The sequence below is a fragment of the Musca domestica genome, unplaced genomic scaffold, assembly GCF_030504385.1.
Source record: "Musca domestica strain aabys unplaced genomic scaffold, Musca_domestica.polishedcontigs.V.1.1 62, whole genome shotgun sequence".
NCBI lineage: Eukaryota > Metazoa > Arthropoda > Insecta > Diptera > Muscidae > Musca > Musca domestica.
In genome coordinates, this window is record NW_026712369.1 from 2,065,228 (window position 1) to 2,092,772 (window position 27,545).

General features: G+C 29.3%; 3 protein-coding genes across 4 annotated transcripts; all 3 read right to left on the reverse strand.

The window, feature by feature from the left end:
* Positions 1-2,637: 2,637 nt before the first annotated feature.
* LOC101899799 (long-chain-fatty-acid--CoA ligase heimdall-like) lies at positions 2,638-8,327 on the reverse strand. 2 transcript variants are annotated; one of them, XM_059129546.1, is made up of 7 exons: positions 8,233-8,327; positions 5,315-6,020; positions 3,854-4,242; positions 3,503-3,797; positions 3,147-3,437; positions 2,777-3,074; positions 2,638-2,718 (listed from the first exon to the last, which is right to left on the reverse strand). In XM_059129546.1, the coding sequence occupies exons 2-7, from the start codon at positions 5,984-5,986 to the stop codon at positions 2,645-2,647; spliced, it is 2,019 nt and encodes a 672-aa protein (XP_058985529.1). In that variant the 5' UTR covers positions 5,987-6,020; positions 8,233-8,327; the 3' UTR covers positions 2,638-2,644. The 2 variants fall into 2 exon arrangements, with proteins under 2 accessions (XP_058985529.1, XP_019891907.1); XM_020036348.2 differs by having other exon boundaries at positions 8,201-8,321.
* A 5,369-nt stretch (positions 8,328-13,696) lies between these two features.
* LOC131805845 (long-chain-fatty-acid--CoA ligase heimdall-like) lies at positions 13,697-19,242 on the reverse strand. The gene is made up of 5 exons (XM_059129535.1): positions 19,232-19,242; positions 14,633-14,930; positions 14,287-14,577; positions 13,927-14,224; positions 13,697-13,776 (listed from the first exon to the last, which is right to left on the reverse strand). Exons 1-5 carry the CDS (start codon positions 19,240-19,242, stop codon positions 13,697-13,699), a joined length of 978 nt encoding a protein of 325 aa, XP_058985518.1.
* Positions 19,243-19,424: 182 nt separating this feature from the next.
* Positions 19,425-24,598, reverse strand: LOC101896698 (long-chain-fatty-acid--CoA ligase heimdall). The gene is made up of 6 exons (XM_005182295.4): positions 23,942-24,598; positions 23,486-23,886; positions 20,420-20,717; positions 20,074-20,364; positions 19,714-20,011; positions 19,425-19,563 (listed from the first exon to the last, which is right to left on the reverse strand). Exons 1-6 carry the CDS (start codon positions 24,596-24,598, stop codon positions 19,484-19,486), a joined length of 2,025 nt encoding a protein of 674 aa, XP_005182352.2. The 3' UTR covers positions 19,425-19,483.
* Between the last annotated feature and the right edge of the window lie 2,947 nt (positions 24,599-27,545).

Consider the following 27,545-nt stretch of genomic DNA (forward strand, 5'->3'; position numbering starts at 1 on the left):
AAAATTCACGTTTCTTGGAATTTGGCCCTTGAAATAATAATCCCTAAAAAATACACGTTTTTTTGACTTTTGGTCCTTGAAAAAATATTCCTTAAAATATATTCTTATTCTTTTTGGAATTTCAATGGCTTTACCCCGAGCTCATTTTTCAATATTTGCCGAATGGAATATTGCGATATGTTCAGCTCACGAGCCATTTTTCGGCCACTTGACTCGGGGTTCGATCAAGTCGCTTCTATACTTTTCGAACCATTTCTGCTGGTGGAGCTATTTCCTTCAGTCCACTTCCTTGACTTCAGGCTACGCCTCCAATATCACGATAACGAGCGATGGTACGAGACACAAAAGATTTATTTACATTTAAATGCTGGAGTGCTCTAACAATAGCCACTTATGGTTTTCCCGCCAAATATAGAGAAATCACACTATCACGCTTGAATTCCATCACGATTGACTTTTTTCTGGATAATTCTCATTAAAAAGGCTTTGGTACGGTTGTAAACAATATAATGAGCTGTTACTGGAATAATTTTAATAGCTGTCGGACGAGTGGCTTAGAAATGACAGCAGTCTAAAGTTGTTTTTTTCATCTCACCCTGTATATGTGATTTGGAGTTATTGAAAAGTATTTTTTCGTAGGACGTCTTACGGGGATTTACTAGAAATATTTTTGTGTGTCATCTGTATGTGTATTCATTAATTTTTTTTTTCGTATGCCACCTGTACGTGAATTCATAAAAACAATTCCTTTGACCACCTAGACATGGATTTATTCCAATTTTCTTGACCACCTAGACGTTGTTTTTGAATTTATTAGAAAATATTTTTTTGAGATTACAAAAATACGTGGATTTTTTAAAGATATTTTTTAAGGCTATAAATAAACGTGGAATTTTTAAAAATATTTTCTCGAGGCTATAAATAAACGTGGATTCTTTTAAAAATATTTTTTCGTGGCTATAAATAAACGTGGATTTTTTTAAAAATATTTTTTCGTGGCTATAAATAAACGTTGATTTTTTTAAAAATATTTTTTCGTGGCTATAAATAAACGTGGATTTTTTTTAAAAATATTTTTTCGTGGCTATAAATAAACGTAAATTTTTTAAAAATATTTTTTCGTGGCTATAAATAATCGTAAATTTTTTTAAAAATATTTTTTCGTGGCTATAAATAAACGTGGATTTTTTTAAAAATATTTTTTCGTGGCTATAAATAAACGTGGATTTTTTTTAAAAATATTTTTTCGTTGCTATAAATAAACGTGGTTTTTTTAAATGTTTTTCGTGGCTATAAATAAACGTGGATTTTTTTAAAAAAATTTTTTCGTGGCTGTAAATAAACGTGAATTTTTTTAAAAATATTTTTTCAAGGCTGTAAACAAACGTGAATTTTCTAAAAATATTTTTTCGTAGCTATAAACAAACGTGGATTTTTTAAAAATATTTTTTCGAAGCAACAGGAGAGCGTGGATTTTTTAAAAAATATTTTTTCAAGGCTATAAACAAACGTGGATTTTTTAAAAATATTTTTTCGTAGCTATAAACAAACGTGGATTTTTTAAAAATATTTTTTCGTAGCTATAAACAAACATGGATTTTTTAAAAATATTTTTTCGTAGCTATAAACAAACGTGGATTTTTTAAAAATATTTTTTCGAAGCAACAGGAGAGCGTGGATTTTTTAAAAAATATTTTTTCGAGGCTATAAACAAACGTGGATTTTCCAAAAATATTTTTTCGCGGCTATAAACAATCGGGGATTTTTTTAAAAATATTTTTTCGAAGCTTTAAACAAACGTGGATTTTTTTAAAATATTTTTTCGAGGCTATAAATATACGTGGATTTTGTAAAAATATTTCTTCGAGGCTATAAATATACGTGGATTTTTTTAGAAATATTTTTTCGTGGCTATAAATAAACGAGGATTGCGGTGATCGCCAAGGGTCTTTGATGAATAGCAAGGATAAAGCAAAAAGAGCAAACTCAACAACCACTGTCCGTTGACATATACGCTCTACGGTCTCCGCCGAGGGAAGTACGAAATTCCATCTTGTCCTTCAAATTGAACTAAATTTAGTACCATTTAGTACTTTTCGTGTACTTGAGTACACACTTCTTTAAATAGACATCTATACTCCTCAACCCTTATTCCCATTCAAAATTTCAAGTTTTTAGTTCTAACCAAATGTAGTACATTTTAGTACTTTTCGTACACTTATAGCGCGATTTTCAAAAAAAAAAAAAATCATTTGGTACATCTGTCATACACTCCATCTGTGACCCGCATTTTGAAGGTTTCTGCCACAATATCCAAATAAATTAGCTAAACTTGACAATTGGGGTTCTTGGTAGGTCAGTTCTTTCCTTGCAAAAAATCGTTTATTCAGGTCTACTAATTCGTATGTTACCTTCCGATTTTCGGTATTTTGAAGGTTTCTACCTCAATTTCCGAACCGAATAAGATGATAATATGGAATTCTAAGTTAACATATTTCACTTCTTTCATTATATCATTTTTCTTTAATAAACATAGAAGTGGAGGGTATAAAAAGTTCGGCCCGGCCTAATTTAAAGTCATTTTGACTTACTTTCCGCTTTTTTATTTCAAAAATTAAATACCCGTTAAAAATTCATTTTTTTATTAATTGTACATTTGATCTATAATTTTGGCATATTTCTGCTGAACAAAACTGCGTCGACTCTTGAGGGTGGGTCCTGAAAAAATTAAAAAAATAATAAAAAATTTATTTAATTAGACATATGTTCTTCTTACCCAATTCCCCAGTTGGTATTGAAAAGTCATGTAGCAACACTCTAAAATATTGTATTTTCTGGGCATTTGAAAGAGCCACTTGATTGTAGCTATCAATGCCATCCTGTAAACCTTTCAATACCCTGGGATCCAGTTTAATTTCTATGTTATTGAAATCCAAATGTTGGAGATTTTCTGGTAGCTGAATATTCAAAAGTTCATTGAGTTTTGTACAGTGTACTTGTAGTGTTGCCAGCCATTGGATGGTCTCAGGTAGTAGTGCGTTTGTGGGGTAACCGGTATCGGGATTGATGAGAGTCTAAAAAAATAATTTCAAATCAAATATGAAATAAATACAAATTTATTTTTTTATTGAATTTTCATTTCTAACCTTAAATGTCAAGAGCACTGTTAAATATTTCCGATTATCACCCACGACCATGGCATTACCAACACAGGGCAACAGCTTTTTGATTTGGTCTTCAATATAAATGGGAGGTATGTTTTCTCCACCCGAAGTAATGATAATCTCCTTTATACGGCCATTGATGTAAACATTTCCACCAGCATCCAGCTGACCAATATCACCACTTTTGATGAAGCCATCTTCCGTGAAAGCTTCCCTGGTCTTATGGGGTTCCTTCAGATAACCCATGAAATTACAGCGGCCTCTTATTAGAATCTAAAGATTTTGAAATGCCAAAAATTAAAAAATAAAATAAAAAAAATATTAAAGTGTATCCTTACCTCCCCTTCACCATATATATCGGGACTATCAATTTTAAATTCCACGCCAGCCAAGGCTTGACCACTTGTCTGCAGATTTGGCCGCTTGAAATCGGCAGTCACACCGCCACAGGTCTCTGACATGCCAAATGCCTCGACCAGGGGCAAATCCAGGCTGAGGAAATGCAGTTTTAGTTCCTCCGATACGGAGGCACCACCAGTAAAGCAGTACTTTAGACAATCCAAACCCAACCCCATTTTTATTTCCTTGACAATATCCAAAGCCCAGCCAGGGGCCAATGTGGCCGAAATATTTCTAAAAAAAAAATGTTCCTGAATGCCATTTCCATTAAAAATTACACCAATTCTTACCCTGCCATTTGGTCCATATACTGCTTCAGAACCAGTTCCCTAGCATTGTTGTACAGTGTCTTCTGTTCTTCTTCCGTTTTCGCCTGCCTCTCAATGAGTTTCTCAAAAATTCTGGGTACACCAAAAAACCAGGTTGGCCGTACCTTCTTGATTGTTTCACACAGAGTACCCTTCATGGCATTCCGGTCGGCGAAATATATATTAGCTCCGTTTAGCATGCCCAGGAAGATATCGAAAAATTGAGAAGCTATGTGGCTGAGAGGCAAGTAGGTTATACAGGATTCCATGCCGGGTTTTAATTGCGTCAAGGATTTATTCAAGGCTTGAACGACATAGAGTACGGCATCGTGAGACACCATTACGCCTTTGGGCAGGCCCACAGTGCCAGACTGCAAGAGAGGAGAAAAAAATGTAATTTGGGATGAGTCTTCGAAACTAGCGGCGATGTGGTCAGCTATTCTCTAGAAGACCATCTACCCTATAGAAGTCCCCTAAGGGGTCAACTTTTCCATAGAAGACCACTAAGGGGTCAACTTTTCCATAGAAGTCCCCTAAGGGGTCAGCTTTTCCATAGAAGACCCCTAAGGGGTTAACTATTTCTTAGAAGACCCCTAAGGGGTCAACTATTTCATAGAAGGCCCCTAAGGGGTCAACTTTTCCATAGGAGACCCCAAAGGGGTCAACTATTTCATAGAAGGGGTCAGCTATTCCATAGGAGACCCCAAAGAGGTCATCTAGGGAAAACCCCCCTGAGGGCTCTTCTATTCGATATAGAAGACCCCCTTGAGGGCTCTTCTATTCGATATAGAAGACCCCCTTGAGGGCTCTTCTATTCGATATAGAAGACCCCCTTGAGGGCTCTTCTATTCTATATAGAAGGCCCCCTGAGGGCTCTTCTATTCCATATAGAAGACCCCCTTGAGGGCTCTTCTATTCGATATAGAAGACCCCCTTGAGGGCTCTTCTATTCGATATAGAAGACCCCCTTGAGGGCTCTTCTATTCGATATAGAAGACCCCCTTGAGGGCTCTTCTATTCGATATAGAAGACCCCCTTGAGGGCTCTTCTATTCTATATAGAAGGCCCCCTGAGGGCTCTTCTATTCCATATAGAAGGCCCCCTGAGGGCTCTTCTATTCCATATAGAAGACCCCTGAGAGCTCTTCTATTCTATAGAAGACCCGTAAAGGGCTCTTCTATTCTATAGAGGACCCCTAAGGGTACTTCTATTCCATGGAAGACCCCTAAGGGCTCTTGCATTCTATAGAAGAATCCTATGGAGATCTTCTCTTTCCTTTATATGATCGGTTTGAGGCCTACTTAGATTCACTCGGTTTTGTTTGGCCGCGGATGACTAACCTTTTCCCATCCCAAATTTCGAAGATTATTTTTCGCCTGAAAATATGCTCTGGTTTTTATGAACTTTTATCTATACCCGAAACAAGAACCAAAAATCACTCACCGTAAATATCAGCAGAGAACACATATTGGCAGCCACATCCTCTTCACGGAATAATAACTCGTTTCGCAAACCCTTTCCAAAATCCAGCTGCATTAAATTCGCCCACGAGTAATAGCCGCTCTTCTCATCAGTTTCCTCAAAATCATAAGGTGCCGATAATTGAACAATAGCCTTCAGTTTGGGTAAACGTGAACGTATAGCTCGAATTTTTTCCATTTGTTGGCTATTGTCGACCACAACCACTGAAGCATCGGATGTCTCCAAAACATGATAGACTGCCTCCGCGGAATTGGTTGTATAAATCCCAGCCACCACAGCATTGATACGTAACGCTGCCAACTCAATGTAAAACCATTCGGGACAATTAGCCGCCAGTATGGCAACTGAGGAGCGAGCCTCAACGCCAAGATGGAGTAATGCTAAGGCGGCTTTTTCAACATTTTCGAAGTAGTCATTGTAGGTTATGTGGGTCCAGTTGTTGGAATTGTGGCCGGGGTTGTCTGCCTTGTAAGCCAAGGCTGTGTGGGTTTGGTATTTTTCACAACATTCTCGGAAAAATCCGGGTATAGTTTTTGGCTGGATGTCATTTAGGCTTTCGGTGGAGGCCAATAATTTTACCGGCTCATGTAGGCAACAGGAAGTGTAAGTGGTGGCGGGTTTTAGGTGGGTCATTGGGAGAGGCTGGGGTTGGGGATGATGGGAATTTCTGAAAAAATATATTTTCGAGGCTATAAATAAACGTGGATTTTTTAAAAATATTTTTTCGAAACTATAAATAAATGTGGATTTTTAAAAAATATTTTTTCGAGCCTATAAATAAACTTGGATTTTTTAAAAAATATTTTTTCGAAACTATAAACAGGCGTGGATTTTTTAAAAATATTTTTTCGAAACTATAAATAAAAGTGGATTTTTTAAAAAAATTTTTTCGAAACTATAAATAAAAGTGGATTTTTTAAAAATATTTTTTCGAGCCTATAAATAAACGTGGATTTTTTAAAAATATTTTTTCGAGACTATAAATAAAAGTGGATTTTTTAAAAATATTTTTTTTTCGAGGCTACAAATAAACATTAATTTTTTAAAAATATTTTTTTCGAGGCTATAAATAAACGTGGATTTTTTAAAAATATTTTTTTCGAGGCTATAAATAAACTTGGATTTTTTAAAAATATTTCTTTCGTTACTATAAATAAACGTGGATTTTTTAAAAATATTTCTTTCGTTACTATAAATAAACGTGGATTTTTTTAAAATATTTCTTTCGTTACTATAAATAAACGTGGATTTTTTAAAAATATTTCTTTCGTTACTATAAATAAACGTGGATTTTTTTTTTAAATATTTTTTCGAGGCTATAAAGAAACGTGGATATTTTAAAAATATTTTTTCCGAGGCTATAAATAAATGTGGATTTTTTAAAAAATATTTTTTTCGAGGCTATAAATAAACGTGGATTTTTTAAAAAATATTTTTTTCGAGGCTATAAATAAACGTGGATTTCTTAAAAATATTTCTTTCGAGGCTATGAATAAACGTGGGTTTTTTAAAAATATTTTTTCAAGGCTATGAATAAACATGGATTTTTTAAAAATAATTTTTCAAGGCTGTGAATAATCGTGGATTTTTTAAAAAAATTTTCTCGAGATTATAAATGAACGTGGATTTTTTAAAAATATTTTTTTCCAACTATAAATAAACGTGGATTTTTTTAAAAATGTTTTTTTTTTCAACTATAAATAAACGTGGATTTTTTAAAAATATTTTTTTTTCCAACTATAAATAAACGTGGATTTTTTTAAAAATATTTTTTTTCCAACTATAAGTAAACGTGGATTTTTTTAAAAATATTTTTTTTCCAACTATAAATAAACGTGGAATTTTTTAAAAATATTTTTTTCCAACTATAAATAAACGTGGATTTTTTTAAAAATATTTTTTTTCCAACTATAAGTAAACGTGGATTTTTTTAAAAATATTTTTTTCCAACTATATATAAACGTGGATTTTTTTAAAAATATTTTTTCGAGGCTATAAATAAACATGGATTTTTTAATAATTTTTTTTCCGAGGCTATAAATAAACGTAAATTTTTTAAAAATATTTTTTCGGACGTGGATTTTCTTAAAATATTTTTTCGAGCCTATAAATAAACGTGAATTTTTTAAATATATTTTTTCGAACCTATAAATAAACGTGGATTTTCTTAAAATATTTTTTCGAGCCTATAAATAAACGTGGATTTTTTAAAAATATTTTTTCGAGACTATAAATAAACGTGGATTTTCTTAAAATATTTTTTCGAGCCTATAAATAAACGTGGATTTTTTAAAAATATTTTTTCGAGACTATAAATAAACGTGGATTTTTTAGAAATATTTTTTTCGAGGCTGTAAATAACCGTGGATTTTTTAAAAATATTTGTTTGATGCAATAAATAAACGTGGATTTTTTAAAAATATTTTTTTTTATCCAATAAATAAACGTGGATTTTTTAGAAATATTTTTTCTAGTCAATAAATAAACGCGGATTTTTTAGAAATATTTTTTCGAGCCAATAAATAAACGTGGATTTTTTAGAAATATTTTTTAGAGGCAATAATAAACGTGGATTTTTTAGAAATATTTTTTCCAGGCAATAAATAAACGTGGATTTTTTAAAAATATTTTTTCGAGCCTATAAATAAATGTTGATTTTTTAAAAATATTTTTTCGAGCCTATAAATAAATGTGGATTTTTTAAAAATATTTTTTCGAGCCTATATATAAACGTGGATTTTTTTAAAAATATTTTTTATATAAAAGTGGATTTTTTAAAATATTTTTCAAGAGCCCATCTATACTTGGTCTTTTCACGAATTTTCGAATGACACCTGGTGGGCATACTTTACTGCAGATTGGCTTCTTATTGTTGTTACCGCACAATATATCCTCCAGACGATATAAATCCAATAAAACTTTCTTAATTTGTTTTCAATTATAATCACACACGAGTTGCTTAATGCGAATAAACTCAAACTGTGTTAATTATATCTACATTGTTGATATTTATAGGTTTCTAATACGCATGTACATACTGATGCTATTAAGATATTACATTTTGAACTTGATCTTCAATTTGATATTGAAACACTTGGCGTCAGATAATCGTAGCCGGTAATAATTAAAAAATACACTAAACAACTGATTTTTTTTCTTTAAATTTGTTAATTATGCATTGATTGGTCTATACGTATACGAATGTGCTTAAAAGTTTATGGAATTAAAGATAATTTTTTTTTTTGTTTTTTTTTTTTTTTTTTTGACCAGACCCACAATTTTTGTCCACTAAAAAAGTGCAAAAAAATTAATAGGTTTGTGTAAATTGATAATTATAGTTATTAGCAAAGCTCCGATTGACAATGAATTAGACCTACACACTAAATAAAAGTTGAGAACTAATTAATGTATGCTAAAATGAATACAATGTATTTGAACATCCCGAATAACTACTTATGGACGCTGTTGTTAAACGAGAAATAAAATATTTCTACAAAATCGACGTTTATTTATAGTCTCGAAAAAAAATATTTTTAAAAAATTCACGTTTATTTATAGTCTCAAAAAAAATATTTTTAAAAAAATCCACGTTTATTTATAGCTTCGAAAAAAATATTTTTAAAAAATCGACGTTTTTGTAGCCTCGAAAAAATATTTTTAAAAAACAAACATTTCTTTATAGCCTTGAACAAATATTTTTAAAAAATCCACGTTTATTAATAATCTTGAAGAAAATATTTTTAAAAATATCCACGTTTGTTTATAGTCCCTATTTTTTTTAAATCCACGTTTTCTAATAATCTCGAAAAAAATATTTTTAAAAATATCCACGTTTTTTTATAGCCCCGATTTTTTTTTAAATCCACGTTTATTTATAGCCTCGAAAAAATATTTTTTAAAATATCCGCGTTGATTATTAGCCTGGAAAAATATTTTTAAAAAATCCACGTTTATTTAGAATCTCGAAAAAAATATTTTTAAAAAATCCACGCTTATTTATAACTACGAAAAAAATATTTTTAAAAAATTCATGTTTATTTAGAGTCTCGAAAAAAATATTTTTAAAAAATCCACGTTTATTTAGAGTCTCGAAAAAAATATTTTTAAAAAATCCACGCTTATTTATAACTACGAAAAAAATATTTTTAAAAAATCCACGCTTATTTATAACTACGAAAAAAATATTTTTAAAAAATCCACGCATATTTATAACTACGAAAAAAATATTTTTAAAAAATCCACGCTTATTTATAACTACGAAAAAAATATTTTTAAAAAATCCACGCATATTTATAACTACGAAAAAAATATTTTTAAAAAATCCACGCTTATTTATAACTACGAAAAAAATATTTTTAAAAAATCCACGCTTATTTATAACTACGAAAAAAATATTTTTAAAAAATCCACGTTTATTTATTGGTTCGAAAAAAATATTTTTAAAAAATCCACGTTTATTTATTGGTTCGAAAAAAATATTTTTAAAAAATCCACGTTTATCTTATAACCTCGAAAAACTATTTTTAAAAAATTCACGTTTATCTTATAACCTCGAAAAAATATTTTTAAAAAATCCACGTTTATCCTATAACCTCGAAAAAATATTTTAAAAAAATCCACGTTTATCTTATAACTTCGAAAAAATATTTTTAAAAAATCCACGTTTATCTTATAACCACGAAAAAATATTTTTAAAAAATCCACGTTTATCCTATAACCTCGAAAAAATATTTTTAAAAAATCCACGTTTATTTATAGCCTCGAAAAAAAAAATATTTTTAAAAAATCCACGTTTATTTATAGCCTCGAAAAAAATATTTTTAAAAAATCCACGTTTATTTATAGCCTCGAAAAAAATACTTTTAAAAAAACCACGTTTATTTATAGCCTCGAAAAAAAATATTTTTAAAAAATCCACGTTTATTTATAGCCTCGAAAAAAATATTTTTAAAAAATCCACATTTATTTATAGCCTCGAAAAAAATATTTTTAAAAAATCCACGTTTATTTATAGCCTTGAAAAAAATATTTTTAAAAAATCCACGTTTATTTATAGCCTCAAAAAATTTTTTTTAAAAAATCCACATTTATTTATAGCCTCGAAAAAATTATTTTTTAAAAAATCCACGTTTATTTATAGCCTTGAAAAAAAATATTTATAAATAAATCCACGTTTATTTATAGCCTCGAAAAAAATATTTTTAAAAAATCCACGTTTATTTATAGCCTCGAAAAAAATATTTTTAAAAAATCCACGTTTATTTGTAGCCCCGAAAAAAATATTTTTAAAAAACCCCCGTTTTTTTATAGTCTCGAAAAATATATTTTTGAAAAATCCACGTTTATTTATGGTCTCGAAAAAAATATTTTTAAGAAACCCCCGTTTTTTTATAGTCTCGAAAAAAATATTTTTTAAAAATCCACGTTTGTTTATAGTCTCGAAAAAATATTTTTAAAAAATCCACGTTAATTTTTAGTCTCGAAAAAAATATTTTTAATAAAATCCACGTTTGTATATAGTATCGAAAAAAAATATTTTTAAAAAATCCACGTTGGTTTACAGTCTCGAAAAAAATATTTTTAAAAAATCCACGTTTGTTTATAGTCTCGAAAAAAATTTTCTTTAAAAAAACCAACGTTTATTTACAGCCTCGAAAAAAATATTTTTTTAAAAATCAACGTTTATTTATAGCCTCGAAAAAAATATTTTTAAAAAATCCACGTTTATTTAAAGCCTCGAAAAAAATATTTTTAAAAAATCCACTTTTTTTATAGCCTCGAAAAAAATATTAAAAAAAATGCACGTTTATTTATAGCCTCGAAAAAAATAATTTTAAAAAATCCACGTTTATTTATAGCCTATAAAAAATATTTTTAAATAATCCACGTTTATTTATAGACTCAAAAAATATTTTTAAAAAATCCACGTTTATTTGTAGCCTAGAAAAAAATATTTTTAAAGAATCCACGTTTTTTATAGCTTCGAAAAAAATATTTCTAAAAACTCCACGTTTATTCATAGCCTCGAAAAAAATATTTTTAAAAAATCCACGTTTATTTGTAGCCTCGAAAAAAATATTTTTAAAAAATCCACGTTTATTTGTAGCCTCGAAAAAAATATTTCTAAAAAATCCACGTTTATTTATAGTCTTAAAAATGTTTTTTAAAAATCCACGTTTATTTGTAGCCTCGAAAAAAATATTTTTAAAAAATCCACGTTTAGTTGTAGCCTCGAAAAAAATATTTTTTAAAAATCCACGTTTATTTGTAGCCTCGAAAAAAATATTTCTAAAAATTCCGGATTCATTTATAGCCTCAAAAAAAATATTTTTAAAAAATCCACGTTTAGTTGTAGCCTCGAAAAAAATATTTTTAAAAAATCCACGTTTAGTTGTAGCCTCGGAAAAAATATTTCTAAAAATTCCGGATTCATTTATAGACTCGAAAAAAAATATTTTTAAAAAATCCACGTTTAGTTGTAGCCTCGGAAAAAATATTTCTAAAAATTCCGGATTCATTTATAGACTCGAAAAAAATATTTTTAAAAAATCCACGTTTATTTATAGTCTTAAAAATGTTTTTTAAAAAATCCACGTTTATTTATAGTCTTAAAAATGTTTTTTAAAAATCCACGTTTAGTTGTAGCCTCGAAAAAAATATTTCTAAAAATTCCGGATTCATTTATAGCCTTGAAAAAAATATTTTGAAAAAATCCACGTTTATTTATAGTCTTAAAAATGTTTTTTAAAAATCCACGTATATTTATAGCCTCGGAAAAAATATTTTAAAAAAAATCCACGTTTATTTATAGCCTCGGAAAAAATATTTTTTAAAAATCCACGTTTATTTATAGCCTCGGAAAAAATATTTTAAAAAAATCCACGTTTATTTATAGCCTCGGAAAAAATATTTTTTAAAAATCCACGTTTATTTATAGCCTCGGAAAAATATTTTTTAAAAATCCACGTTTATTTATAGCCTCGAAGACAATATTTTTAATAAATTCCACTTCTATTTATAGCCTCGAAAAAATATTTTTAATAAATTCCACGTTTATTTATAGCCTCGAAAAAAATATTTTTGAAAAATTCACGTTTATTTATAGCCTCGAAGACAACATTTTTAAAAAATCCACGTTTATTTATAGCCTCGAAAAAAATATTTTTTTAAAAATCCACGTTTATTTATAGCCTCGGAAAAAATATTTTAAAAAAATCCACGTTTATTTATAGCCTCGGAAAAAATATTTTAAAAAAATCCACGTTTATTTATAGCCTCGGAAAAAATATTTTTTAAAAATCTACGTTTATTTATAGCCTCGGAAAAAATATTTTAAAAAAATCCACGTTTATTTATAGCCTCGGAAAAAATATTTTAAAAAAATCCACGTTTATTTATAGCCTCGGAAAAAATATTTTTTAAAAATCCACGTTTATTTATAGCCTCGGAAAAAATATTTTAAAAAAATCCACGTTTATTTATAGCCTCGGAAAAAATATTTTAAAAAAATCCACGTTTATTTATAGCCTCGGAAAAAATATTTTTTAAAAATCCACGTTTATTTATAGCCTCGGAAAAAATATTTTTTTAAAATCCACGTTTATTTATAGCCTCGGAAAAAATATTTTAAAAAAATCCACGTTTATTTATAGCCTCGGAAAAAATATTTTAAAAAAATCCACGTTTATTTATAGCCTCGGAAAAAATATTTTTTAAAAATCCACGTTTATTTATAGCCTCGGAAAAAATATTTTTACAAAATTTACGTTTATTTATAGTCTTAAAAATGTTTTTTAAAAATCCACGTTTATTTATAGCCTCGGAAAAAATATTTTTACAAAATCCACTTTTATTTATAGTCTCCCAAAAAATATTTTCAAAAAAATCCACGTTTATTTATAGTCTCGAAGAAAATATTTTTAAAAAATCCACGTTTATTTATAGCCTCGAAAAAATATTTTTAAAAAATCCAATTTTATTTATAGCCTCGAAAAAAATATTTTTAAAAAATCCACTTTTATTTATAGTGTCGAAAAAATATGTTTAAAAAAACCACGTTTATTTACAGCCACGAAAAAAATATTTTTTTACAAATCTACCATTATTTATTGCTTCGAAAAAATATTTTATCTCCGCTAAAGATTTTTTTTTGGAAATTTATTCAAATTCATTAAAATCTTACAACAATAATATCAAGCAAATATATTCATATATTCATACACACATACAAATTGACATTTAAAATTCAAAATGATAAGCGGTCAGCTGTCATTAAACGACAAAAATCTCTGCATGTTTTTTTCATTCATAATCTGTCTTCAGTTTGTTTAACTCGCACCGCTCTTATCGCATGTCGTACATTCTGTCAATGATCTTGGCGTATTTGGTGTGTACAATGTTGCGGCGAATTTTCAATGTGGGACCTTAAAGGCGAGGGGGAATAAATACATAAATTATATTAAATGAAGACAAATTAATCTCAAATTAAATTAATTATATTTTTTGAATTAAAATTAAAATTTAATTAAATTTTATTTAATTAAATTAAATTTCTTTCCGAAATCCAAACCTACCCAATTCCCCAGTGGGTATTGAAAAATCATGCGGCAACACGCTAAAATATTGAATCTTTTGGGCATTGGATATGGCCTGGTCGTTATAGCGCTGTATGGCCGATTCCAAAGTCACATGGATTTTATTATCAAGCTGAACCTCCACGGAGTTGGGATCAAAGTCTTGCAAATTTTTGGGTATTTCGATGTGCAGCATTTCCGAGAGATGGCTGTAGTGCAAATCCAATGGGGCCAACCATTCTTTGGTTTCGGGTAAGAGGGTATCTTTGGGATATCCTGTGTGGGGATCCATGTCGGTCTAAAAGGAAAGGGTATTATTAGTTATCAATTTTTAAAGGTTTGTAAAACCTGCTATCGTACCTTAAATGTCAGTAATGATGTCAAATATTTTCTATGATCCCCAATGACCATGACATTGCTGAGACATGGCAACTCCTTTTTAATAATTGTCTCAATATGCAAAGGTGGTATATTTTCCCCTCCGGCCGTAATGATGAGTTCCTTGATGCGACCATTTACATAAACATAACCCTGGTCATCCAAATAGGCCACATCTCCAGTCATAATCCAACCATCTTCGGTAATTGTGTCCCTGGTCTTTTCCGGTTGCTTGAGGTAACCCATGAAATTGGTTCGACCACGGACAAGGAGCTAGAAATTCATAATTTTTAGAAAAAGCGATAATTCGGAACCTAAAATTTTTCACCTCTCCTTCGCCATTATCACCACTTGGATCCTTTATCGTAACCTCCACCCCATCAATAGGTCTCCCGGTAGCTGTCAAATTTATCTTCTCAAAATTGAAGATAATACCCCCACTTGTCTCAGACATGCCGAAAACATTGGTCAACGGCATATCTAGGCTTAAAAAGAAACGCAGTAATCCCTCCGTGACAGGGGCTGCGCCGATTAGACAGTCTTTCATGGCCCCAAAACCCAAGGCCTCCTTCAGGCGATTGGTGATCTTTGAGGCTAGCCAATATTTAAGATTAGAAACGGGTTTGCTGAAATGAAAACAAGTGATTTTTTTAGAGAATATTTTTTTAAGGACTTCCATAAACGTGGATTTTTTAAAAAAAATATTTTTTCAAGGACTTCCATAAACGTGGATTTTTCAAAAAAAATATTTTTTCAAAGACTTCCATAAACGTGGATTTTTTAAAAATTATTTTTACAAAGACCATCAGAAACGTGGATTTTTTAAAAATTATTTTTACAAAGACCATCAGAAACGTGGATTTTTTAAAAAAATATTTTTTCAAGGACTTCCATAAACGTGGATTTTTTAAAAAATATTTTTCAAGGACCATCAGAAACGTGGTTTTTTTAAAAAAATATTTTTTCAAGGACTTCCATAAACTTGGATTTTTTAAAAAATATTTCTTAAAGGACTTCCATAAACGTGGATTTTTTAAAAAATATTTTTTCAAGGACCATCAGAAACGTGGTTTTTTTAAAAAAATATTTTTTCAAGGACCATCAGAAACGTGGTTTTTTTAAAAAAATATTTTTTCAAGGTCTTCCATAAACGTGGATTTTTTAAAAAATATTTTTTCAAGGACCATCAGAAACGTGGTTTTTTTTAAAAAAATATTTTTTCAAGGACCATCAGAAACGTGGTTTTTTTAAAAAAATATTTTTTCAAGGACTTCCATAAACGTGGATTTTTTAAAAAATATTTTTTAAAGGACTTCCATAAACGTGGATTTTTTAAAAAATATCTTTCAAGGACTTCCATAAACGTGGATTTTTTAAAAAATATTTTTCAAGGACTTCCATAAACGTGGATTTTTTAAAAAATATTTTTCAAGGACTTCCATAAACGTGGATTTTTTAAAAAATATTTTTCAAGGACTTCCATAAACGTGGATTTTTTAAAAAATATTTTTCAAGGACTTCCATAAACGTGGATTTTTTAAAAAATATTTTTCAAGGACTTCCATAAACGTGGATTTTTTAAAAAATATTTTTCAAGGACTTCCATAAACGTGGATTTTTTAAAAAATATTTTTCAAGGACTTCCATAAACGTGGATTTTTTAAAAAATATTTTTCAAGGACTTCCATAAACGTGGATTTTTTAAAAAATATTTTTCAAGGACTTCCATAAACGTGGATTTTTTAAAAAATATTTTTCAAGGACTTCCATAAACGTGGATTTTTTAAAAAATATTTTTCAAGGACTTCCATAAACGTGGATTTTTTAAAAAATATTTTTCAAGGACTTCCATAAACGTGGATTTTTTAAAAAATATTTTTCAAGGACTTCCATAAACGTGGATTTTTTAAAAAATATTTTTCAAGGACTTCCATAAACGTGGATTTTTTAAAAAATATTTTTTTCAGGTTGGATTTTTTAAAAAATATTTTTTCAAGGTGGATTTTGTAAAAAATATTTTTTTAACGTGGATTTTTTAAAAAATATTTTTTCAACGACTTCCATAAACATGCATTTTTTAAAAAATATTTTTTCAAGGACTTCCATAAACGTGGATTTTTTTAAAAAATATTTTTGCAACTTGGATCTTTTAAAAAATATTTTTTCAACGTGGATTTTTTAAAAAATATTTTTGCAACTTGGATCTTTTAAAAAATATTTTTTCAACGTGGATTTTTTAAAAAATATTTTTGCAATTTGGATCTTTTAAAAAATATTTTTTCAAGGACTTCAATAAACGTGGATTTTTTTTAAAAAATATATTTGCAACTTGGATCTTTTAAAAAATATTTTTTCAACGTGGATTTTTTAAAAAATTATTTTTGCAACTTGGATCTTTTAAAAAATATTTTTTCAACGTGGATTTTTTAAAAAATATTTTTCAAGGACTTCCATAAACGTGGATTTTTTTTAAAAATATATTTGCAACTTGGATCTTTAAAAAAAATATTTTTTCAACGTGGATTTTTTAAAAAATATTTTTGCAACTTGGATCTTTTAAAAAATATTTTTTCAACGTGGATTTTTTAAAAAATATTTTTGCAACTTGGATCTTTTAAAAAATATTTTTTCAACGTGGATTTTTTAAAAAATATTTTTGCAACTTGGATCTTTTAAAAAATATTTTTTCAACGTGGATTTTTTAAAAAATATTTTTTCTAGGACTACCATAAACCTGGATTTTTCCACGTTTATGGTAGTCCACGTTTATTTGTAGCCTAGAAAAAAATATTTTTAAAGAATCCACGTTTTTTATAGCTTCGAAAAAAATATTTCTAAAAACTCCACGTTTATTCATAGCCTCGAAAAAAATATTTTTAAAAAATCCACGTTTATTTGTAGCCTCGAAAAAAATATTTTTAAAAAATCTACGTTTATTTGTAGCCTCGAAAAAAATATTTCTAAAAAATCCACGTTTATTTATAGTCTTAAAAATGTTTTTTAAAAATCCACGTTTATTTGTAGCCTCGAAAAAAATATTTTTAAAAAATCCACGTTTAGTTGTAGCCTCGAAAAAAATATTTTTTAAAAATCCACGTTTATTTGTAGCCTCGAAAAAAATATTTCTAAAAATTCCGGATTCATTTATAGCCTCAAAAAAAATATTTTTAAAAAATCCACGTTTAGTTGTAGCCTCGAAAAAAATATTTTTAAAAAATCCACGTTTAGTTGTAGCCTCGGAAAAAATATTTCTAAAAATTCCGGATTCATTTATAGACTCGAAAAAAATATTTTTAAAAAATCCACGTTTAGTTGTAGCCTCGGAAAAAATATTTCTAAAAATTCCGGATTCATTTATAGACTCGAAAAAAATATTTTTAAAAAATCCACGTTTATTTATAGTCTTAAAAATGTTTTTTAAAAAATCCACGTTTATTTATAGTCTTAAAAATGTTTTTTAAAAATCCACGTTTAGTTGTAGCCTCGAAAAAAATATTTCTAAAAATTCCGGATTCATTTATAGCCTTGAAAAAAATATTTTGAAAAAATCCACGTTTATTTATAGTCTTAAAAATGTTTTTTAAAAATCCACGTATATTTATAGCCTCGGAAAAAATATTTTAAAAAAAATCCACGTTTATTTATAGCCTCGGAAAAAATATTTTTTAAAAATCCACGTTTATTTATAGCCTCGGAAAAAATATTTTAAAAAAATCCACGTTTATTTATAGCCTCGGAAAAAATATTTTTTAAAAATCCACGTTTATTTATAGCCTCGGAAAAATATTTTTTAAAAATCCACGTTTATTTATAGCCTCGAAGACAATATTTTTAATAAATTCCACTTCTATTTATAGCCTCGAAAAAATATTTTTAATAAATTCCACGTTTATTTATAGCCTCGAAAAAAATATTTTTGAAAAATTCACGTTTATTTATAGCCTCGAAGACAACATTTTTAAAAAATCCACGTTTATTTATAGCCTCGAAAAAAATATTTTTTTAAAAATCCACGTTTATTTATAGCCTCGGAAAAAATATTTTAAAAAAATCCACGTTTATTTATAGCCTCGGAAAAAATATTTTAAAAAAATCCACGTTTATTTATAGCCTCGGAAAAAATATTTTTTAAAAATCTACGTTTATTTATAGCCTCGGAAAAAATATTTTAAAAAAATCCACGTTTATTTATAGCCTCGGAAAAAATATTTTAAAAAAATCCACGTTTATTTATAGCCTCGGAAAAAATATTTTTTAAAAATCCACGTTTATTTATAGCCTCGGAAAAAATATTTTAAAAAAATCCACGTTTATTTATAGCCTCGGAAAAAATATTTTAAAAAAATCCACGTTTATTTATAGCCTCGGAAAAAATATTTTTTAAAAATCCACGTTTATTTATAGCCTCGGAAAAAATATTTTTTTAAAATCCACGTTTATTTATAGCCTCGGAAAAAATATTTTAAAAAAATCCACGTTTATTTATAGCCTCGGAAAAAATATTTTAAAAAAATCCACGTTTATTTATAGCCTCGGAAAAAATATTTTTTAAAAATCCACGTTTATTTATAGCCTCGGAAAAAATATTTTTACAAAATTTACGTTTATTTATAGTCTTAAAAATGTTTTTTAAAAATCCACGTTTATTTATAGCCTCGGAAAAAATATTTTTACAAAATCCACTTTTATTTATAGTCTCCCAAAAAATATTTTCAAAAAAATCCACGTTTATTTATAGTCTCGAAGAAAATATTTTTAAAAAATCCACGTTTATTTATAGCCTCGAAAAAATATTTTTAAAAAATCCAATTTTATTTATAGCCTCGAAAAAAATATTTTTAAAAAATCCACTTTTATTTATAGTGTCGAAAAAATATGTTTAAAAAAACCACGTTTATTTACAGCCACGAAAAAAATATTTTTTTACAAATCTACCATTATTTATTGCTTCGAAAAAATATTTTATCTCCGCTAAAGATTTTTTTTTGGAAATTTATTCAAATTCATTAAAATCTTACAACAATAATATCAAGCAAATATATTCATATATTCATACACACATACAAATTGACATTTAAAATTCAAAATGATAAGCGGTCAGCTGTCATTAAACGACAAAAATCTCTGCATGTTTTTTTCATTCATAATCTGTCTTCAGTTTGTTTAACTCGCACCGCTCTTATCGCATGTCGTACATTCTGTCAATGATCTTGGCGTATTTGGTGTGTACAATGTTGCGGCGAATTTTCAATGTGGGACCTTAAAGGCGAGGGGGAATAAATACATAAATTATATTAAATGAAGACAAATTAATCTCAAATTAAATTAATTATATTTTTTGAATTAAAATTAAAATTTAATTAAATTTTATTTAATTAAATTAAATTTCTTTCCGAAATCCAAACCTACCCAATTCCCCAGTGGGTATTGAAAAATCATGCGGCAACACGCTAAAATATTGAATCTTTTGGGCATTGGATATGGCCTGGTCGTTATAGCGCTGTATGGCCGATTCCAAAGTCACATGGATTTTATTATCAAGCTGAACCTCCACGGAGTTGGGATCAAAGTCTTGCAAATTTTCGGGTATTTCGATGTGCAGCATTTCCGAGAGATGGCTGTAGTGCAAATCCAATGGGGCCAACCATTCTTTGGTTTCGGGTAAGAGGGTATCTTTGGGATATCCTGTGTGGGGATCCATGTCGGTCTAAAAGGAAAGGGTATTATTAGTTATCAATTTTTAAAGGTTTGTAAAACCTGCTATCGTACCTTAAATGTCAGTAATGCTGTCAAATATTTTCTATGATCCCCAATGACCATGACATTGCTGAGACATGGCAACTCCTTTTTAATAATTGTCTCAATATGCAAAGGTGGTATATTTTCCCCTCCGGCCGTAATGATGAGTTCCTTGATGCGACCATTTACATAAACATAACCCTGGTCATCCAAATAGGCCACATCTCCAGTCATAATCCAACCATCTTCGGTAATTGTGTCCCTGGTCTTTTCCGGTTGCTTGAGGTAACCCATGAAATTGGTTCGACCACGGACAAGGAGCTAGAAATTCATAATTTTTAGAAAAAGCGATAATTCGGAACCTAAAATTTTTCACCTCTCCTTCGCCATTATCACCACTTGGATCCTTTATCGTAACCTCCACCCCATCAATAGGTCTCCCGGTAGCTGTCAAATTTATCTTCTCAAAATTGAAGATAATACCCCCACTTGTCTCAGACATGCCGAAAACATTGGTCAACGGCATATCTAGGCTTAAAAAGAAACGCAGTAATCCCTCCGTGACAGGGGCTGCGCCGATTAGACAGTCTTTCATGGCCCCAAAACCCAAGGCCTCCTTCAGGCGATTGGTGATCTTTGAGGCTAGCCAATATTTAAGATTAGAAACGGGTTTGCTGAAATGAAAACAAGTGATTTTTTTAGAGAATATTTTTTTAAGGACTTCCATAAACGTGGATTTTTTAAAAAAAATATTTTTTCAAGGACTTCCATAAACGTGGATTTTTCAAAAAAAATATTTTTTCAAAGACTTCCATAAACGTGGATTTTTTAAAAATTATTTTTACAAAGACCATCAGAAACGTGGATTTTTTAAAAATTATTTTTACAAAGACCATCAGAAACGTGGATTTTTTAAAAAAATATTTTTTCAAGGACTTCCATAAACGTGGATTTTTTAAAAAATATTTTTCAAGGACCATCAGAAACGTGGTTTTTTTAAAAAAATATTTTTTCAAGGACTTCCATAAACGTGGATTTTTTAAAAAATATTTCTTAAAGGACTTCCATAAACGTGGATTTTTTAAAAAATATTTTTTCAAGGACCATCAGAAACGTGGTTTTTTTAAAAAAATATTTTTTCAAGGACCATCAGAAACGTGGTTTTTTTAAAAAAATATTTTTTCAAGGTCTTCCATAAACGTGGATTTTTTAAAAAATATTTTTTCAAGGACCATCAGAAACGTGGTTTTTTTAAAAAAATATTTTTTCAAGGACCATCAGAAACGTGGTTTTTTTAAAAAAATATTTTTTCAAGGACTTCCATAAACGTGGATTTTTTAAAAAATATTTTTTAAAGGACTTCCATAAACGTGGATTTTTTAAAAAATATCTTTCAAGGACTTCCATAAACGTGGATTTTTTAAAAAATATTTTTTAAAGGACTTCCATAAACGTGGATTTTTTAAAAAATATCTTTCAAGGACTTCCATAAACGTGGATTTTTTAAAAAATATTTTTCAAGGACTTCCATAAACGTGGATTTTTTAAAAAATATTTTTCAAGGACTTCCATAAACGTGGATTTTTTAAAAAATATTTTTCAAGGACTTCCATAAACGTGGATTTTTTAAAAAATATTTTTCAAGGACTTCCATAAACGTGGATTTTTTAAAAAATATTTTTCAAGGACTTCCATAAACGTGGATTTTTTAAAAATATTTTTCAAGGACTTCCATAAACGTGGATTTTTTAAAAAATATTTTTCAAGGACTTCCATAAACGTGGATTTTTTAAAAAATATTTTTCAAGGACTTCCATAAACGTGGATTTTTTAAAAATATTTTTCAAGGACTTCCATAAACGTGGATTTTTTAAAAAATATTTTTCAAGGACTTCCATAAACGTGGATTTTTTAAAAAATATTTTTCAAGGACTTCCATAAACGTGGATTTTTTAAAAAATATTTTTCAAGGACTTCCATAAACGTGGATTTTTTAAAAAATATTTTTCAAGGACTTCCATAAACGTGGATTTTTTAAAAAATATTTTTCAAGGACTTCCATAAACGTGGATTTTTTAAAAAATATTTTTCAAGGACTTCCATAAACGTGGATTTTTTAAAAAATATTTTTCAAGGACTTCCATAAACGTGGATTTTTTAAAAAATATTTTTCAAGGACTTCCATAAACGTGGATTTTTTAAAAAATATTTTCAAGGACTTCCATAAACGTGGATTTTTTAAAAAATATTTTTCAAGGACTTCCATAAACGTGGATTTTTTAAAAAATATTTTTCAAGGACTTCCATAAACGTGGATTTTTTAAAAAATATTTTTCAAGGACTTCCATAAACGTGGATTTTTTAAAAATATTTTTCAAGGACTTCCATAAACGTGGATTTTTTAAAAAATATTTTTCAAGGACTTCCATAAACGTGGATTTTTTAAAAAATATTTTTTTCAGGTTGGATTTTTTAAAAAATATTTTTTCAAGGTGGATTTTGTAAAAAATATTTTTTTAACGTGGATTTTTTAAAAAATATGTTTTCAACGACTTCCATAAACATGCATTTTTTAAAAAATATTTTTTCAAGGACTTCCATAAACGTGGATTTTTTTAAAAAATATTTTTGCAACTTGGATCTTTTAAAAAATATTTTTTCAACGTGGATTTTTTAAAAAATATTTTTGCAACTTGGATCTTTTAAAAAATATTTTTTCAACGTGGATTTTTTAAAAAATATTTTTGCAATTTGGATCTTTTAAAAAATATTTTTTCAACGTGGATTTTTTAAAAAATATTTTTTCAAGGACTTCAATAAACGTGGATTTTTTTTAAAAAATATATTTGCAACTTGGATCTTTTAAAAAATATTTTTTCAACGTGGATTTTTTAAAAAATTATTTTTGCAACTTGGATCTTTTAAAAAATATTTTTTCAACGTGGATTTTTTAAAAAATATTTTTCAAGGACTTCCATAAACGTGGATTTTTTTTAAAAATATATTTGCAACTTGGATCTTTAAAAAAAATATTTTTTCAACGTGGATTTTTTAAAAAATATTTTTGCAACTTGGATCTTTTAAAAAATATTTTTTCAACGTGGATTTTTTAAAAAATATTTTTGCAACTTGGATCTTTTAAAAAATATTTTTTCAACGTGGATTTTTTAAAAAATATTTTTGCAACTTGGATCTTTTAAAAAATATTTTTTCAACGTGGATTTTTTAAAAAATATTTTTGCAACTTGGATCTTTTAAAAAATATTTTTTCAACGTGGATTTTTTAAAAAATATTTTTTCTAGGACTACCATAAACCTGGATTTTTTAAAAAATATTTTTTCAAGGACTTCCATAAACCTGTTTTTTTTTTAAAATATTTTTTCAAAGACCATCAGAAACATGGATTTTTTATAGAATATTTTTTCAACGACCATATCTTACCCCTCAAACCGATTCAGGTGATACTCCTCCATGACCGCTCTGGCCTTCTGCAGCAAGCATTTCTTCAGGCATCCGGCATTGGCCTCATACAACACCAGTTGTTCTTGTATTTTTTCAAAAATCCTTGGAACTCCAAACATCACTGTCGGTTGGACTTCCCTCAGCGTCCGCAAAAGTGTACCCTTCAAAGCATTGCGATCAGCAAAATAAGTTACTGCACCATTTTCCATACCCATCAGCATATCGAAAAGCATGGCGGCTATGTGATTTAGCGGTAAATAAGAGATGACCCTCTCACGACCTTGACACAGATACTTCATTTGGCGATTTATGCATTTTGCCGCATACAAGAAGCCATCGTGGGAGATCATACACCCCTTGGGTAGGCCAACGGTACCGGACTGGAGTTAAGAAAATGAAATTAAAATTGAATTTTGAGGAGTAAATTGGACCTACCGTAAATATAAGTTCCGCACAATCGTTAGGCGCCACTTGACGTTCACGCAATAGCAGCTCATCTCTCAGCGCCGAACTGAATTGCATTTCAAATAAATCCGGCCAACGATAAAATCCATCCTCCTGCTGATCCTTATCGAAATCAAAGGGACCATGGAGCTGTACAACAGCCCTCAAGTTGGGCACACTTGAGCGTATCGAACGTATCTTCTCCAATTGTTTGCTATCACCCACAACCACAACACTGGCATCGGAGGTTTCAAGAACATGAAACACCGCCTCTGCAGAATTTGTGGTATAAATTCCCGCGGATATGGCATTAATGCGTATTGCAGCCAAATTGACATAAAACCATTCCGGGCAGTTGTGAGCCAAGATACCCACAGAGGTACGCGGCTGCACCCCCAAATAGAGTAAGGCCAAGGCGGCTTGTTCCACATTTTCACGATATTCTCCATATGTCACTGTGGTCCACATCTCCAGTTTATCTTTATAGGCCAAAGCTGGCAGATCTTGAAATTTCTCACAACATTGATGGAAAAATTCCGGTATAGTCTGGGGTATAATATCCGCCAGGCTTTCCTCGCTGGCCAATATTTTGACAGGCTCATGCAGCGAGCATGAGATGTACCTTGTTGCCGCTTTAAGCGATGTCATTTTGTCAAGCGATGCAATTTACAACTGAACTTTTTTGCATGAACTTCGTTAAGAGGCGATCTTTTTTCCATCCATCGGTGCTCTGCAGAACAAAGAAGCTGTGAAATGGTCTGGAAAAAAACAAAACAAAACATTGATCTTTGATATTTTTTCCGCTTATCAGCGAGACAATGTAACGAGGTCTGTAAAAAAATATCAAAATATTTATTTGGCAAAAATATTCGAAAATAATTAATCTTGAGTTTTTTGCCAAGTCATTTTTTGATAATTGGTCACTCTTCTTCTTCTATTTAAAATCAGCTGATAAATGACGATAAAAACTTCAGATTTATATTTAAGGGTTCTCCAATTAGGCTGTGAAATAATATTCTGAAGCGTGGACTTTTTAAAGAATATTTTTTCAAGGACCCTCAGTTGAAGAAACGTTGATTTTTTAAAGAATATTTTTTCAAGGACCAAAGACCAAGAAACGTGGATTTTTTAAAGAATATTTTTTCAAGGACCCTCAGTTGAAGAAACGTGTATTTTTTAAAGAATATTTTTTCAAGGACCCTCAGTTGAAGAAACGTGGATTTTTTAAAGAATATTTTTTCAAGGACCCTCAGTTGAAGAAATATTTTTTCAAGGACCCTCAGTTGAAGAAACGTTGATTTTTTAAAGAATATTTTTTCAAAGACCAAGAAACGTGGATTTTTTAAAGAATATTTTTTCAAGGACCCTCAGTTGAAGAAACGTGGATTTTTTAAAGGATATTTTTTCAAGGACCCTCAGTTGAAGAAACGTGGATTTTTTAAAGAATATTTTTTCAAGGACCATCAGTTGAAGAAACGTGGATTTTTTAAAAAATATTTTTTCAAGGACCATCAGTTGAAGAAACGTGGATTTTTTAAAAAATATTTTTTCAAGGACCATCAGTTGAAGAAACGTGGATTTTTTAAAAAATATTTTTTCAAGGACCATCAGTTGAAGAAACGTGGATTTTTTAAAAAATATTTTTTCAAGGACCATCAGTTGAAGAAACGTGGATTTTTTAAAAAATATTTTTTCAAGGACCATCAGTTGAAGAAACGTGGATTTTTTAAAAAATATTTTTTCAAGGACCATCAGTTGAAGAAACGTGGATTTTTTAAAAAATATTTTTTCAAGGACCATCAGAAACGTGGATTTTTTAAAAAATATTTTTTCAAGGACCATCAGAAACGTGGATTTTTTAAGAAATATTTTTTCAAGGGCCATCAGAAACGTGGATTTTTTAAAAAATATTTTTTCAAGGACCATCAGAAACGTGGATTTTTTAAAAAATATTTTTTCAAGGACCATCAGAAACGTGGATTTTTTAAAAAATATTTTTTCAAGGACCATCAGAAACGTGGATTTTTTAAAAAATATTTTTTCAAGGACCATCAGAAACGTGGATTTTTTAAAAAATATTTTTTCAAGGACCATCAGTTGAAGAAACGTGGATTTTTTAAAGAATATTTTTTCAACGACCATCAGTTGAAGAAACGTGGATTTTTTAAAGAATATTTTTTCAACGACCATCAGTTGAAGAAACGTGGATTTTTTAAAGAATATTTTTTCGACGACCATCAGTTGAAGAAACGTGGATTTTTTAAAGAATATTTTTTCGACGACCATCAGTTGAAGAAACGTGGATTTTTTAAAGAATATTTTTTCAACGACCATCAGTTGAAGAAGCGTGGATTTTTTAAAGAATATTTTTTCAACGACCATCAGTTGAAGAAACGTGGATTTTTTAAAGAATATTTTTTCAACGACCATCAGTTGAAGAAGCGTGGATTTTTATACCCTCCACCATGGGTAGGAGGGTATATTAACTTTGTCATTCCGTTTGTAACACCTCTAAATATTCGTCGTAGACCCCATAAAGTATATATATTCATAATCAGCATAAAATTCTAAGACGATTTAGCGATGTCCGTCTGTCTGTCTGTCTGTCCGTCTGTCTGTCCGTCTGTCTGTCTGTCTGTCTGTTGAAATCACGATAGAGCACACATTATTTGACGTAGACCTTTGAAATTTGGCACAAGTGTGTGTATTGTCCCTAGGATGATTGGTATTGAAAATGAGATATATCGGTCCACGTTCTGGTATAGTCCCCATATAACGGTACCTCCCGATATTCGGTATTTTGATGATTTATGCCACATTTTTTCACGGATTTATCTGAAAATTGGTATTTGTAGGTCATGACGGGTCCCTGAGCGTGTGGCAAAACATTGCATGTATAGGTCCACGTTTTGGTATAGCCCCCATATAATGGTACCTACCGATATTCGGTATTTTGATGATTTATGCCACATTTTTTCACGGATTTGTCTGAAAATTGGTATTTGTAGGTCACAACGGGTCCCTGAGCGTGTAGCAAAACATTGCATGTATAGGTCCACGTTCTGGTATAGTCCCCATATAACGGTACCTCCCGATATTCGGTATTTTGATGATTTATGCCATATTTTTTCACTGATTTGTGTAAAAGTTGGTATTTGTGGGTCATAATGGGTCCTAGGTCGTGTGGCGAAACATTGTAATTATAGGTGCACGTGTTGGTGTAGCCCCCTTTTTAACGGTACCTCCCGATATTCGCATTTTAATGTTTTTTGCCACATTTTTTCTAATGTTCTTTTACCCTAGGGTGGAGGGTATTAAAAGTTTGGCCCGGCCGAACTTAATGTTTTTTTACTTGTTTAAAGAATATTTTTTCAACGACCATCAGTTGAAGAAACGTGGATTTTTTAAAGAATATTTTTTCAACGGCCATCAGTTGAAGAAACGTTGATTTTTTAAAAAAATATTTTTTCAAGCACCTTCAGTTGAAGAAACGTTGATTTTTTAAAAAAATATTTTTTCAAGCACCTTCAGTTGAAGAAACGTCGATTTTTTAAAAATATTTTTTCAACGACCATCAGTTGAAGAAACGTGGATT

What these genes read in the sequence shown, in the direction of transcription:
- LOC101899799 (XM_059129546.1), bottom strand. Translation starts at nt 5,986, where the DNA reads ATGACCCACCTAAAACCCGCCACCACTTACACTTCCTGTTGCCTACAT. An exon ending in TATATGGACCAAATGGCAGG is followed by an intron (nt 3,798 to 3,853) that starts GTAAGAATTGGT and finishes TTTTTTTTTTAG; the next exon opens with AAATATTTCGGCCACATTGG. An exon ending in AATACCAACTGGGGAATTGG is followed by an intron (nt 2,719 to 2,776) that starts GTAAGAAGAACA and finishes TAATTTTTTCAG; the next exon opens with GACCCACCCTCAAGAGTCGA.
- LOC131805845 (XM_059129535.1), bottom strand. An exon ending in GTGATAATGGCGAAGGAGAG is followed by an intron (nt 14,578 to 14,632) that starts GTGAAAAATTTT and finishes ATGAATTTCTAG; the next exon opens with CTCCTTGTCCGTGGTCGAAC. An exon ending in CATCATTACTGACATTTAAG is followed by an intron (nt 14,225 to 14,286) that starts GTACGATAGCAG and finishes CTTTCCTTTTAG; the next exon opens with ACCGACATGGATCCCCACAC.
- LOC101896698 (XM_005182295.4), bottom strand. Translation starts at nt 24,598, where the DNA reads ATGACATCGCTTAAAGCGGCAACAAGGTACATCTCATGCTCGCTGCAT. An exon ending in CACCTGAATCGGTTTGAGGG is followed by an intron (nt 20,718 to 23,485) that starts GTAAGATATGGT and finishes TTTTCATTTCAG; the next exon opens with CAAACCCGTTTCTAATCTTA. An exon ending in GTGATAATGGCGAAGGAGAG is followed by an intron (nt 20,365 to 20,419) that starts GTGAAAAATTTT and finishes ATGAATTTCTAG; the next exon opens with CTCCTTGTCCGTGGTCGAAC.